The sequence below is a fragment of the Antechinus flavipes genome, chromosome 1, assembly GCF_016432865.1.
Source record: "Antechinus flavipes isolate AdamAnt ecotype Samford, QLD, Australia chromosome 1, AdamAnt_v2, whole genome shotgun sequence".
NCBI classification, from domain to species: Eukaryota; Metazoa; Chordata; class Mammalia; order Dasyuromorphia; family Dasyuridae; genus Antechinus; species Antechinus flavipes.
Window position 1 is genome coordinate 61,818,188 of NC_067398.1, and position 15,946 is coordinate 61,834,133.

Consider the following 15,946-nt stretch of genomic DNA (forward strand, 5'->3'; position numbering starts at 1 on the left):
GGAAGAAAAGAAGAAAGAAGAAAGAAGGAAGAAGAAGAAGGAGGAGGAAGAGGAGGAGAGGAGGAGGAGGAGAAAAAGAAGAAGAAGAAGAAGAAGAAGAAGAAGAAGAGAAGAAGAAGAAGAAGGAAGAAGGAAGAAGAAGAGAAGAAGAAAAAAGAAGAAGAAGAAGAAAAGAAGAAGAAGAGAAGAAGAAAAGAAGAAGAAGAAGAAGAAGAAGAAGAAGAAAGAAGAAGAGAAGAAGAAGAAGAAAAAAGAAGAAGAAGAAGAAGAAGAAAGAAGAAGAAGAAAGAAGAAGAAGAAAAGAAGAAGAAGAAGAAGAAAGAAGAAGAAGAAGAAGAAGAGAAGAAATGAGATTTAACAGGTTTCTGGGAAGAAGGAAGAAGAAGAAGAAAAAGAAGAAGAAGAAGAAGAAAAAGAAGAGAAGAAGAAGAAGAAGAAGAAGAAGAAGAAGAAGAAGAAGAAGAAGAAGAAGAAGAAGAAGAAGAAGAAGAAGAAATGAGATTTAACAGGTTTCTGTAAAAACTAGGGGGAAAGGAAGAAATTTTTAAAGAATAAAGAACCAAAGAAATAAAAGAGATTGAATTTTTGAGCCAGAACAATGGTGCTAATACCATCAATAAAATTAAAAAGAATGTGGAGAAATAAAATACGTTCAGTTTGGGACATACTGCTTTAATACCCAAACAGAAGTTCTATAATGTTAAATCTGGAGAAACTAATTAATGGGTCATCGAACTTTGTCAACAGCACGCCAAGGCAAAAGACCATCCCCGTCCCAACCTCTGAGAGCCAGAAAAGAGAAGAGCCAACATCTGTCTCCATCCCATGCCCACCCAGCAGCATTTGAATTTCTCATCTGGCCTCAGCCCAGGCAGGACGGGGAGTTGTCAGGCTTTCTCTGCTCAGGTCCCATCCCCTTCCTCTCCCCCTACCTGATGGTAATGGGGTAACTCAGCACCAAACTGCCATGTAGAGTTGCCGTCTCTCCTTCTTTTGAACCTTTTCCAACAGTCAACTCCAATGAGTCACTGGAGCTGCAGCTAATGCAGAGTTCAGCATCATTTTTGCAACAGGAAGACATTACAGCCTTCACGGTGGAATGGCTAATTCTTCCTGACAGGGAGACAGTGGAGCGGGCATCCCGGGAGGGGGAGAAGAGCTCTCATTTAGGCTAATCTAAGACAATAAAAGTCTTGGATAAAAATTCAGATCCCAGGCCAAGTCTCCTGGCACTACGTAAATGAAGCCAACGCATAATGTTTGTAAAAAATAAATTCCCTCTGTTCTGGGCAGGGCCCCGGCTCGGGCGTACCTCCTGGACGTGGCTCTGAAAGCTTCCAGCCCAAAGGGGGCTGGTCTCCCCTCGGACTCCGGGCCTTGGAGTCCGTCTGTCGGGCTCTGCAGATTTCAGGGGGGACCCCATTCTGAAGGCTTTGCTTGACCTCTGAAGTCTGTCACTATCTGCTCCAAAACCACCTGGATACCTTGCTTCTCTCCCCAAACAGAAGCCTGAAATCAACTGACAAGATAGTAAAGGAGACCCCTCTGCTGGGTCTGTGGGGGGGATCCTTGGAGTGTTGGCTGACAGAGTTCTCAGGGGCTGAGCCATCGTGGTACAGCAGGAAGAATGCTAGTCTGGGAATCACAGGACCTAGTTCTAAAGCCACTTTTTCTGTCTCTAGTTCTCAGTTTACCCATTTATCAAAGGAGGAGGTTGGATGATACCCTTCCATTCCCTTCTAGTTCACAGTTTCTGATGCTTTAACTCAAGCTCAAACCCCAGTTCTATTACTTTTCAGCACACATCACCGCCTGTATCTAAACTTCGGATTCCCCATAAGAAGAATGAGACCAGACACTTCCCAAGGGTCCTTCTGACACCCTAACTCTGCAGCCCAATGAAGGGATGAACACAAGCTTTCCTAAAAGAACAGGTGTACTCTGCACACCAGAGGACCCAGATCTCTATTTCATTGTATGTGATTTGATGTATCGCCAAATCAAAACTTGCATTTCTTTGAAAGTTGAATTTTCTGGCAAAGAAGAACATTGTAGGGATAGAGACCGGACCTGTGATTTCTGATCAAGAACCTCTACCAATCTTGAGCTGTTAGAGGAGGGGGGTAACTCCACAAAGTAGGAAGATATCGAACCTTCTCTGCAAACCTGGGACCAAGCCTTTGCCCCGCTGTCCCAGATGCTGTCCCTCTCCTCTCTCTTCCAGTGGTCCTCAAACTTTTGTTCTCAATATCTTTATCCTAATAAATTGATTGAGGATCTGTCCAAAGAGTTTTTGTTTATGTGGTTTATAGAGATATTGATCGCATTAAAAATAAAAATTATGAATTTGTAGACTCTCTGAAAGGATTTCAGAGATTCCCAGGATGCTCCGGACCAGACTTGGAGAACCACTGCTATAGAAGACCCTCTTCGCCTCACTTTCCCTACCAGCCATCAGTCCCCCAGATCCATGATAACCCAACTTCTACCTGGGAATGTAGAATAGCTGGTAGCTGTCACTCACCTCCTACCTGCCTTGAGGCTTTGGAAGGACTCTGCACGCTGGGGCAGCCCCACTTCCCTGGTCCATGCTTGTATTGGGTTGGACAGTAGCATGTGTACATAACAAATATGCACAGATCCTGGTGATTTCTTAATGAGAGAAATCTTGATTGAAATCCACCCATTTGAAAACTCAGGAACAAAAGATAATAAAATGTAGTTTCCTCCCTTCTTTGCGGAGGTGTAGGACAAAGCATGAAATATTACACACAGTTTTAGACTTGATTGATGGATTTTGTTGAACTTTGTTTAAAAAAAAAAAAAAGTTACAAGGAATCCTCACTGGCTAGGGGAAGTGGGAGGGGCTTAGAGATGAATGTGATATAAAAACAAAAGATATCAATCTCAATATTTAAAAGTCATTGTGGGGGAGAGGGGTTGCTAAACCTGATTTTCATAAGGAATTACTTGGGTCTTCTCAGAATGCTGAGGAATTTCTGAGTTCCTAAAATATTAGTGCACTGATGTGTGTTAGCCTGGATGCAGAGTTAGAGATCCTAGATTTGAAACCCAGTTCTATAATTTCTTAAGGGATCTATCATTTTGGGTCTAAAATTGCCCTCTGGGAAGTACCCGCCCCAGACTTGGATGTGCCCTAATGCTCTATGCCCTGTATCTCTGTGACTTAGTTCCTGTGTGACCTTGACTTCTCACTCTTCAGGGTTACATCCTATAAAGGGATGTAAGCTCCTCTGAGGGAAAGATTATCTCACTTTTATATGTTTGCTCCCAGCACTTATCATAAGGTTTGGCATTTAATAAATGCTTTTATAGAAAATTCATTCATTCAAACCAACTGATTTTATACAGAAAAAATTAAGATCCAGGAAGATTGCAACCTGTTTCATCCCATAGAGGCAGAGACAGAATCAAAACTCAGAATTCTAGGCTATTTCCTTTTCGGCTATAAATCGCAAGACAAATGTAATTTGAGCTTCATTGGGAAAATGTGAGTCCTTCGCCTTCAAAACTTTTGTGGGGAAGAGGAAAGTTAAAAAGCAAGCCACCAAAGTTTATTACTAATTTCATAAAAAAAAAAAAAAAATGAGGATTCAGCCTGGCACGTTCACAAGAGAAATTTGAAAGTTACTTCTAGCTCTAATATTCTAATTTAACAGAAAATGAAGATTTCTCTTTTGAAACATTGAGTGGGACATTGAGTGTCCTTGAATTAGTCACTTTCCAGTGTTCTCAATTTTTCTGCCCCTTTTGAATGGGGATGGGAGGAGGGAAGTCCAACCTAATGAGAAAAGAACAATTTTTTTTTTTAAATGAAAAACAAAAACATGTCAATTTCCCCATCAGAGCCTCTCTTTGTGATTTTGCACTGAAGCCTGTGGATGGGTCTTTGGAAGGAACAGGGCACCACCTAGTGGCCAGTCACCCCCTCAGCGGCCCTTACAACCCCCTCAGCGGGATCAAAGGATTTTAAGAGATGGAAGAGATCTTCTCTTTGCAGTAAAGGAAACTGAATACTAAAGAGCAATTAGCAGAAACGAGATTCTGTGTCAAGTTCTCTGACTACGAAGGCACTGGTCTTTTTCTAGAGGATTCATCTGCAATTTTGGGGGGACAATTTCGGGGGGATTCCAGGGATAAGCACTGTCAGTCCCAGATTTCTAGGTGAAATAATCTGCTGCAATCTGGGAGTAAGATGCAGCTGGCCAGATCTCTGGGTGCTGTCAATAGGGGCCAGAAACTTCCATATAGAGGCTCCCCAAAGGAACGTGATTGATATGGCCAATGTGAGAAGTTAAAAACCCTAATTTTACTTTTTAATCTTAAATTTTAAGATTCCGCGTACATAAAATAAGGCAGGGGAAATTGGACTAGCTGGACTTGAATTGGGAGATGGTTTCAAATTTTCATCCTGCCATTTATTATGTTCCTGGACAAATCCCTTCCCCATTTCTAGCTTCTTATGTAAAAATGGTAAGGAGAGGGAAAGATGCTAGAGCCTTTTCTCCTATAAATCTCTCCAAGAATAGCCTCTCTCCAAGGACATGAGATCTGCAAGATGTCAGCTTTTAGTCTGACCTTTCTCATCCTCGGTTTAAAAGAATAAAGTTGAAAAGACCCTTTTACTGTACTAAATGGAAATTTCCTAGGATCAATGGTTTTAATTATCTAATTTTAATCATCTAATTGAGTTAGCTGCTTCATTTTAAAGGAAATCACCTACATAGTAAATGGCAAAGCTGGATTTGAACATATATTCTTGGATTCTAGTTTCTGTATTCTATTTCCCATTTGTGTTATTACTCTATAAACATGTTAGAGTCTCTCTGCTGATTAGTGCTTATATAACTTTGGGCAAATCACTTTGCTCCCCATCCACAAAATAAGGTTCTCGACTATACAATTTTTGTTCTAAATTTTTATATTCTCTGTTAGTATTTTAAATCTTTAATATGGGTTTCTGGGGAGAGCCAAGAGAGAGAAGATCCAGTGTGAGAATGAGAACAAGTGAAAAATGGTTGGAAATCGAGTTGGGCTTAGGAAGGAAATGTTCATAGGACCCGGTTCATGTCAATCTTGCTGGTTGGACTTAACCAAAGTCCTTTGCAATCAGAACTCAAAAGGTAATACCAGAAGGCAGAGTCATTTCACTACGGAAGACCAGTAGCTAGTTCTGAGAAACACGAAGAAAAATATGGGAAGGGCTAGCTTCAAACAACATGGCGCAGCCACATGGACCAGCTGAGATGGACTAGGTAGTGGGGAAGGAGTCAAGTAAGCATCACTGCAAAGGATTCGCTACAACAGAACTCAGTCCAGTTTCTCCAGGGCTGACTTTCAGTTGCTGGCAGGTGGAGAAAATAAACCTACTGGATGCAGCAGTTTGGGTGAAAGCTATTCCCAGCTTCCCAGGAGTATTTTTTCAGTGTAGGTAAGGGGCAAGAAAGGATAAGATGCCATCTGATTTTTCCTGTTTGATGTCACCCTTGTTCCACTAATGGCATTTATCTTTCAAATCAGACAATTTGTAGACATTAGGGGTAGAACTCCCTAAGGTTCTGCCTTCTACCCAGAAGATATTCAAATCTGTGAAGTTTTAGAATTTAAAAGGAATCTTAGACATTTCATGAATGAGGAAATGAGGCCCAGGGTAGTTAAATTAAGGGAACATGCTAGAGGGCTTTCAGAGCAAAAAGTCCAAGGTCACAAGTTAGTTAATGGTCAAGAAGGCAAAAGAAGCCAGATCTCCTAAGCTGAAAAGCATTCTACTGCACCATCCTGCTGAATATTAATATGCTCATTAATAACTTTGGAGACACTGATCAAATTCATAAAATGAATGCCCAGAACCATCCATCCCAAAGGAATCCCACAGCACATCAGTATTATATTTTGTGTAGATGAAGGGTAAGGGGGATGAGCAGTGGAATAAGGGGTACAGTCTGAGGAAAAATGTGATACTTGAAAAGCCCAATTTATTAAAAGGCCACGACAGTCTTCCTTTAAGGTCATCACGACAGTTTTACCAGAGTAGCAACTTGGCATCAGACCACCAAAAATGGGTTCCTGCCTGCCACACTGAAGTGGCCAAAGTTCTTCCCTTCAGATTTAGGGCCTTCACTAGTATACATTTGAACTTTGTGAAAATTCCATTAATTCAATATTCATCAATGTCACAGCTGGGAAGTGACCTTAAGGATCTAAACCTTTCAAATGGGAAAACTGAGGAAATGGGGATTTGCCTAAAGTGACATTATTCAGTAAGAAAACCCAGATTCAAAATAAGGTCTTCTGCCTTCCAAGTCCAGTCCTTTTGCTTCTGTAGGAGGCCCCAACTTTCATTAAAGGAGACAATTGGAATCCTCATTGGATGTGACATCTGCCTTCAAAGCTTCCATATGCCAGGTAAAATTCCCACTCCTCCCCTTATCCTCTACTCTTCCCCTTGCATCTTTACAGATTTAGGATTTCCTAAGACCCAATAAAGTCTCACAGGCTATTTTCAATATCCCTCAGCCTACCTTTCTCCTAATCAACCCAACTTCCAACTCAGGCCCATGGCTCCTCCAGATGAAAATTCAGCTTCAAGCAGGATGAGTGGTATGGACAATGCACTGGTCTTGGGAGCTGGAAGACCAGGAATTGGGGCACTAACCATCTTACCTTTGCAAACCTTACTTCCCACCCCCCACAAGATTATGAGGAAAGTAATAAATCCAAAGGTGCTGGAAAAATATGTCAGCTCCCAGGAATTGTTGGCTTTGGGATTCCAGACGCCTCCTCTCCAAGGCCCAGGAGTCCATGGTGCCGGCCAGCGGCCGAGGAGGGCAAACTTGGTACAGTTGTACAATCCTACTGCCGGAGTCACTTGTTTACTCCTAGTTCCCTTGGCAGCATAGCAGAAAGAGCAATGTATTCCAAGTCAGATGGACTGAATCCTGGCTCCAATTCCTACCCAGATGAATCTGAGTCTCACATCTTTAGGCCTCAGTTTTTCCATCTATAAAAGGGTTAGACTAGGTGATCTCTATCTAAATAAAGTCCCTTGTACTTTTAATACCAAGATCCTTTGAATGCATGAAATTAGAGAGGCTTAAAGGTCTGAGTTTCCAACAAAGACCACCTTGGAAACTTGGAGTTGGTAGACCTAAGGCTTTCTATGTTTTTACAGCCAGAGGTTTCCTGTACCCAATTATAGCTACCATTGATGTAAGCCCTTTATAGCTACCATTGATGTAGAAAGCTTTCAAAGTTCTTTACATAAATCAGCTCTTTGGGCTATTAATCATCATCCTGAGTTAAGACTACCTGTGTTCTTAGCCCCCACTTTACAGATGAACAGATTCAGAAGAGTTTACTCAACTCAGGGCCATACAAGTGTCTGGATTCAAAATTAGTCTTTTCTCAGGGACCAAATGGCCCATGCACTCCCCCACATTGCCCTTTGGCAAAAATTCAGCATTTCTACCCCTTAGATAACAGTCAGGAAAGTCGCTGAAACCAGGAAAGGCCAATGATCCTATTTAAATTCAAATGTTACCAAAGTCCTAACCTACTTACAGGCAATATTGGGTGAGAAATGGTAACATTCCTTGTTTTGCCTCCTAGGTTAAGGACTGCAAAATGGAGGTTCATGCAACAAGGTGTGTTTCCTTTGTAAGCTTCACAAAATTTGATTTAATGATGTAAATTAGTCTCAGTTCAGGAATTGTTTCAATCTCTCATCAACTGTGTTATAATCATTCCTACCCTAGGCTGGTGGTATAATCCCTTTCCTTAGCCGAAACTTCACTAGGTTTTAGAATGGCATTAATAAAAAAAAAAAAAAAATTAAAACCTCATCATGTTTTCCAAGATAGAAGGTGTTGTATTTTGTGCAGTTGTTTTTAATTTCTCCTCAACACACACACACCAAGTCACACTCTCCTTGGCTATCCTTTTTTAACCAGCAACTAAAGCAATGGTACTACAATGACAATTGGGGATGTCCAGGACCTTTCACAGATTGTTCCTCTCCAACAAACTCCTGAGGGTGTCCAGAGAGCAATGGTCAGGCACAGTGTGGTTTTACAGGATGACTTTCACTTGACAGAAGAAACAGGTCTAAGGAGGAAAAGTGGTCATTTCCCCTCACTTTCCTAAAGATTCTCTGTTAAATTCAGGATAGATGTGACTATTAAGAATGGAGCAAAAACCACATACTTAGAATTCTGAGAGATTATGGATAAAAAACACTTTGCAGCCTTTAAAGTACAGGGTGGTCAAATGCCAAGCTATGATTGTTATTAGTACAAATATTATGACCATTCTTGCTACTGTTACTTCAATCAGATCAATAAGGCAGAAAACTGCAGAAACACCGTTCTGTACAAAACCTGAAATATTTTACTTTTTTAAACTTTGATCTAAGTTTACTTAGATTCCATGGACTTGATACAAGAGCATTTGATATGAATCAGTAAATAAAACACTGTAATAGCCACAATAAACTTTGTTAGAAATGTACATGTTGCGAAAAAAAATAATTAAAAAAAAATAGCTTGATGCCTGGATTAGATTAATATAAATGCTGGACAAAGAACAGTGTCAAAGGAAGCTTTAAAAACACCTGTTTGGATTAAGTCTGGGGCCCCATTAGACTAACTCTTCTATCTTTCCCAGTCTTTCTAGCCCATGTCCCACTCGAACAGGATGTGGGTTAGTTAATAAGGCCTCAGTTGTTTCCTGTAGCTGTTTTCTCATGGACATTTCATCCAGGTAATGGGTATATAAACAAAGCTCATAAGAAATATACAAATATAAAAAGCTACAAACATTAATAAATTACATCATCACAAAACACAGAAACACTTCACAAGGTGCTAGTAAAATAACTGTATCCCCCCCTCATCATACAAGAATGAAAACAAAGAGCTGGTATTAAAGTTGAAGAGTCATCTTCAAAATGTGTCTTAAATAGATTTCTTTTTGTACTATTTGATTCTGTATAAGACTGCACCGACGTGACTTGTTTTTCAGGCAATACCTAATTCCAAAGGGGGAAAAAAAAAAACGGAAAATAAAAAAAACAAAAAAAAAACCAAAAACAAAAAAAGGAATTTTTTTTTTAAAGAATCAAACGAAAATACAACAGTTTATCATACTCGGCAAAAAACTCGTATAAATGTTAATGAAGTATTCTATAGAAAGGAATTTCTAAAGATACTTTTACTCTTATAAAAAGAAGTCATTTTAAAAAGCTATTTACAAGCTACATTCTATGAAAAATATGCCTTAGGAAAACACATCTAAAATTAAAAGACGGGATTGCCTGAGAAACAAATACCACCCCACCCCCCTCAGTGTTTATGTGCAGACAAGCCGCTTAATGGAAGATAAAAGCACTCTACACCAAACGCTAAGAGTTAAAAAGACAAAAATATCCAGTCAAATTGTCAATCAGCCCAACGTCGGCCCTGACCGGACCGGTCGGGCCGCCAGACCCCCGCTGGCCTGCTAGTGCAGCCCCCTCCTCAGACTTCAGCCCGCTTTCTCTGGTAACAAGTGCTTTGAGGGGCTCCACGGACACCGGCGGGGAGGCGCGCCCGCAGGGGCCGTCTTCCCCGCAGCCAATCACACCCATCGAGCTGGGCGGGGCTCATCGGGGGATGCTCCCCCGCTCGTCCTTGTACCTTGCGCGGCCTCAGTTTCTAGGGAGCTCGTCTCTCAAGCTCTGGAGAACACCAAGCCTTAGCTAAGAACCTACGCTCCCGGGGGACCCCTCCCCCGTATCCACATTTGCCATTCGCCCAGCCCAGTCTCCATCCCGCAGCTACGGCTGGGCTGAGGAGTACCAGCGCCCAAGGGTCTCCCCGCTGCCCCCAAACCCGTCCCTAAGCCTGTGCAGAGACAGACATCGCTCTGGTCTCCAAGGTGGTCTCCTAATTCCAAGTGCTTCTGTGCAGTTAATACCCTTCGTTCCCCCCTGCAGTCAAACCTCCTAACAGGGAAGAAAAGAACTGAACTCAGAAATCAAGTTGAGTGCTTTCGGCATGTGTCTGAAAATGACTTGGGGAGAAAAAAGAAAGGGAAAAAAAAAGAACGGAGCGTCCCTTCTCTCTTTTTCTGTTTGTTTTCTTTTGTTAACCTCTGGCAAGCGCCAGCATTTTACCAACTCCGACCTCCTTTTCAAGCTCCGTACCCAGATGCCTCTGGCGTTGGTCCACACTTCCTTTTTCAAAGGGAGTGTGCTCCAGACTGACAGCATCTCTTCAAGCAAAACCACCTTGCACTTGGGAACACGTTCAAGGGATACTCTCCTAAGACTGGAATGGTCCTCAAATTCTTGGGTTAACTTTTTGCGAAATGGTCACTCTCAGCAACTTGAGAACGGACGTCTATATTAAAAAATATTTATAGCAGTGCTCTGTACACTCTGACTGCTGAAAGTTAAAAACAACTATTTTGAGTGGTGACAAAAAGTTAACTGGGGTCCTCCCTAGGATGAAGCGCAGTAACTACGGCAGTCCTCCAAGAGCTGAAGATTTAGTGTTGGCTCAGGAAGAAGTCCTGGGCTGGGGAGAAAAGTCCTGGTCTCTCCAATATTAAAGAAGGAGCTTCCCATTCCGGTGTATTTTCAAAATCTTCCCCAGCCTCTGTTTGGCTGTCGCCATGCCTTTTTTCGTGCGTTTTCCTGGGGAAAGAAAAAGATGCAATAAAGACTGTCAGCCTTTCCCACGCTTCAGGACCACGGAGCCAACCAACTTGCTGTCTGGAAGGCTCTCCTGAAAAAGCCTCCACCTTCCAAGAAGGAGGTTAGAGATCCACTGGTCCACACAGAGCCGGCCTGCCTGTTGCTTCATGGGAACCCTGGACAGAGGCACTCTGGAGGTTCAAATGCACTTACAGCCCTCTCTCCATTGCATTGTCCAGAGGCACAGATGCCCGGCTCATTTGAATTTAGCTTTGGAATGGGCTTTTGTCATTGAATTTGGATACCGGCCTTCTGCAGTTCAGGAATTTCACAACACTATAGACAGGCTAGAATGAGAGTAAACAGAGATAGTGTCGATGTTAAATAAAGACTGCAATTAAACAAAGTAGGTGATAATGTTGACAAGAGCTCAAAAGCAAGATTTGCCAGAATAAGGGCCCAAGTGACAGTCAATACCCCAGCAATGATCAAGAGTTCAGTACACTGTGCTAACCAGCCGTGGGCAACAGTGGCCAAAAAGATCACAACGCAGGAAGAGAAGCAGTTACAAGAGTCTGAAGGGAGAGACTTCAAAGCCACAGAAGACCCAGCGCAGGGCAACTACAGTGCCCTCAGGGGCAGGGGCAGGGGCCAACTAGGAAAGTGGATAAAGGTAACAAGATCCCCTTCAGGGAAAGGCTGAAAAGGAATACAGATTCATAGGTCTACATTTAAAAAGGAGAAAACTGTGATCCAGAGAATTTAAGAGGCTTGCTCAATAGGTTAAGTCATAATAAATGCCAACCCAAACCCTCGGACAACCAATCCAGCCCCCTCTGGACTGCACAATGATGTGTCTCTGCAAATGAGCAGAACCTTGAACACAAGGGGCTCGCTTTGAAACAGAAAGAGATAAAGGTAGGGTAGTAAAACAAATTCCGTCTCCCAGTCTTAACCTTCTTGGAGTAATGGTACTCCTTGTAATACCCCAGAGACCAAATCCAGGCTGTGTACGCAGTAGGCACTGAATAAATGTTTGCTGATTGATTGGAGACCTGTAGGATTACAGGTTTTGAGCTAGAAGACACACTAGAGGTCACATCCAAACCTCTCATATTACAGATGAGGAAACTCAGGCTGAGACAGACTTGCCTGGGGCCATAGAACTAGTATCTAAAGTGGGATTCCCAGGGAGCCCTGGCAGACTCCAAAGCTAAACGCTACATCATTGCCTCAGGCCAGTGGGGCCTTGGGCACAGATATGGGAAAATCACTTCACTTCAGGGCCTTTTTATCAACACTTGTAAGGGAGAGGGTGGAACAGAGGGTGTCTAGGGTCCCTTCTGGGCTGTGACTTCTGAGACTCAGCCAGGAGTGTTCTGGCCTCAATGCACATGTACTTCAGAAACCATCAACTGCCACAAGTCAGCACTTAATTTAGTGTCTGTTGATTGCCTGGACTTAAGAAAGTAATGGTGATTTTTATTCTCTCTGTCAAACACTCTAAGCCATCCCCATGGATATGCATTTTCTTAGCAACGATACCAGAGGGATTTGCATTCCCTAGTCCAGTGTGTGCCCATTTTACAGACGAGGAGCTCAGGCAAGCAGGGGTTAAGTGACTTAGTAAGTGTTGAATTCAGGTTTTCCTGACTCCAGGTTTCCTGCTCTATCCACCTTAATCCATCTTAATAATGGAACTAAACCTAAAACTATGTTTTACAATTTTTTTTAAAGGTGGGTTGTTAAACATTTACCAGCACACTGCTGTCAGGGGATCCTTCCAGGCCTTCAGCCTTTGGCTCCGAGGGAAGACCATGAACTATGCTCCAACTTTAACATCAATCCCTAAGGACTTTCTGGCAGGCTAGACCCAGAGGTGTCCGTGATGGGCTGCCTCCCTATATTATTCTTTCACATCTGGGTACAGTCCCTACTCTGTACGGCTGCCTCAACAAGGGGACCTCCATAAAAAGCAATCACTCGGCGGCTCCCGGCCAGTGGCTTCTGGTGAGTTTGGCCACAGGCCAGCGCAGGCCCGGCAGCAGTCCATCTAGGACCACTTACCCACCGGGGCATCTAAAAGAACAACAAAGAAAATATTCCCCTTTGCTCTCTGGGTCCGGTATTCCCCTTTTCTATCCTCCCCACAAAAAAAGCAGCAGCTGACATGTACTCTCAGATTAAGCTGCAGGTGCTGTTTGTTTATGCTGTGGTTTGCCAAGTCAACTGATAGTAAACACTCCCACCGTCTGAGAAGTAAGGGGGCACCCGTTGCCTTTCTTGACTTTGCAAGGCAGTAGGCAACATCCTAACCTACAATCAAGTCCAGGGGCTCCCTCTACATACAAGTAACACTAGCTTGAATATTCTTGGGCCCGGTATCCCTTTAAAAAATTTGGATTCAGCCTTCTTTCAAAACAAATCCACAGAGCCAACTCTGTCTCATAATCATCAACGAACATTTACTGAGTGTCTATTGGAGGTATTCCTCCACGGCAGGAGAAATGGAAGTGCAAAGACTTAGTGCTGGAGGAACTTGAGAAAGTGACTAATTCAACCCCTTCCATTTTATAGATTGCCAAAGGGAAGGAACCAATAACCTCAGATCTTGATTGCTTGGTGTTCAAAGTTGTCTAACACACTATAAATAATTAATACATGCTCACAGATACAACTCAGGACTGACTAATGGGCAAAATCTTTGCACTTTAACCCTTTGGGCTGAAAATATTTCCAAAATGGGTTTGCCTGTTTTCCTGCCATTGAAGCCTCAGAAGCCAGATTGAACCCCTATTTGAAAGGGAGGAGGGGAGAGGAATAGCTGAGGATATTGTATGTCCTCAGAGGTTTCGGTGAGGTTTGTTCAGATCTGAAGGTGGAAACAATTAGTTGAAGGACTGTGAGGGCAGAATGGCACATTTTTTTTTTTTTTTTTTAGAAATAGTCACTCAATTAATACTTATTAAGCACCTACTATATGCCAGACACTGTGCTAGGCAGTGAGTATTGATAGTTTTGATTTTTTTTTTCCTTTTTCTACAGTCACGGAAAGTTTGTCAGAAAGCTTATGGGATGGTATATGTCCAAAAATGATTGATATAAACTTTTTTTTTTTAATGTAAAACCAGAGTATTAAGGCTAAAAGCAGCCTTCAGTGTCATTCAGTCCCCACACCCTCACTTAGAGATAAGAGAAAGTGAATGACATTGTTGAGATGTGTACTGAAGTCTAAATGGCCTGGAAGCTAAGAGTAGGGAGAATTTTAAAAAATTAAATCCCTATTCTGAGCTACTTTTATTATTATTTGCCTCTTTTAAAAATATCATAAACTACCAGAGGCTAAACCTCCCCTTCTCCTCCATTTTTCCCCACTATGCCATCTCTTTCTCTCACCTTTCTTAATGTCTATTATCAAAACTCAAGTTGTTCCCTTACAGAGGTCCTGGGTGAAAACCAGCATAAAATCATTGGATGATAACAACAAACAATTGGTCGGAAGCCTGAGACACTGAGCTTTTTGCCACTTTGGTTGCATGTTTAAAACTTCTAGAATCTAACTACCATAATTTAAGTCACAAATAAAAAAATTCTCAAATTTGTAAAATATTCAACTTGACAAGCATTCATTACACACCTACTGAAGGCAAAGCATTTTCCTCAGCACCAAAAGATGCTTTTGGATGAGACATAGTCTCTGCCCTTATGAAACTTAATTTAGAATCCCACCTCAGACCCTCGGCAAAATCATAAAACTGCTCTCAGCCTCAATTTCCTAATCTGTAAAATGGGGATAATAACTGAACCCACCTGACAAGGTTGAGGACCAGTAGATAATATATGCAAGGCATTTTGCAAACCTTGAAGCTATTAGGAGATTTTCCTCATTCCCCATTGTACATCTCCCATTCTATGTTGTCTTAGATCTTTATTTTATTTTCCCCTACCCCAAGCTAGAATATGAATTCCTTAAGAGTGAAGATCATGCCTTACTCCATATACCTCCTTCTAGCATCTAGCACAATGTCTTGCATTTAAAGTATTAGGCATTTAAAGAATAAATGAACTTATTGAATGAATGAATGAACATAGAAATTCCTATTTCAGATTAAATATAAAATCCTTGACAATATGAAATCTTTCAATACCAAACAAATATAAATATCACCTCCTCAATGAGGAATGTGGCAGGGGAAAGAAAATGCAGGATGATGAGTTAAGGACCAAAAATCAGCTGGAAGTCCTTTGCTTGAAGTAAAAACCAAGAGCTTATCTTTACAATGAGAAAAAAGCTGATGGCTCCTGGCTCAAACGTCTCCCTGCTCTCTCTTCTCTTGCTCCTGGGGTCCTAGGCATTTGGCCCACCTTGAAGCCAAAAATGGCTTTGCTTAAGATAATGGTAAACCCCAGGAAAAACCTGGTCAAGCTGCATCTTCATTGATTATCTACAGTCCTAACTGTGGCAGCTGTGGAGAGGAAGCTCAGCAGTTGGAGCAGAAGCTTATTTTGGGGAGGGGTTAGTACTGGACCACCTAAGTTAGTACCTCCTAGTTGATGTGCTATCACAGGGGGAAAAAAAAAGGAGTAGGTCACAAGGGAATGGCCTGCCTCCAGGAGATCACAAACTCTAGCACCGAACTCTCCATCTTCCCTAGGAGAATGCAGAGCTCTGCTCTGTTACCTGTGAAGAGAGAAAGAGAAGAATTCTTTCAAGGTAGCAACAGCCCATGAGAGATCATACCTTTGGCAGCTGCATTATTCTGGGACGACGAGGACGGCCTCCTCTGGGTGAGGAAGACTCCAGGTGCCATGGGCTGGGAGCCTCGAGTGACCTGGGCCCCTCCAAAGGTGCTGGCTCCTGCTGTATACTCGTGGTCAGTGAGGCTGCTGCTATGGGACTCCAGCTTAGGTTCAGGCGAGCTGCTCTCCTGGGAGACCTTATTAGTGTTGTTCGGTGACAATTTCTTTTTGGTATTTTTCTTCTTCCTGCCTTTTTGCTCCTCCTTTGAACAAAGCACATGGTCATTGTAAGCCAATCTCTAGACCTATTAAAAAAATTCCACTCCCCCAGTGATGTATAAGGTTGTGATGTGACAAGGTTGATTTATTGGTGGGGAATAGGCTCAACAACACTTGGAAGGGACCCTTAGGACTCAGTGGAGGGATCACTCTACTTGACAATGATGAGACAATTATCAAGGCTTCCTATGCATTGTAGTCCCAGACTTGGGACACAGAATTTCATTACTGAAA

At 42.3% G+C, this 15,946-nt stretch overlaps 1 protein-coding gene across 2 annotated transcripts in view; it reads right to left on the reverse strand.

Annotated features, from left to right (window-relative positions):
* Positions 1 to 5,979: 5,979 nt before the first annotated feature.
* The window catches only part of PHF2 (PHD finger protein 2), a 193,458-nt gene continuing 183,491 nt past the window's right edge, over positions 5,980 to 15,946 (reverse strand). The window contains exons 21-22 of one of the 2 annotated variants that reach the window (XM_051983873.1): positions 15,435 to 15,696; positions 5,980 to 10,693 (exon numbers count right to left, since the gene is read on the reverse strand). In XM_051983873.1, coding sequence (XP_051839833.1) covers positions 10,605 to 10,693; positions 15,435 to 15,696 — 351 coding nt within the window. In that variant the 3' untranslated portion in view covers positions 5,980 to 10,604. Of the gene's footprint in view, positions 11,041 to 15,434; positions 15,697 to 15,946 lie in introns of both variants that reach the window. The other variant, XM_051983882.1, reaches the window with a different exon arrangement.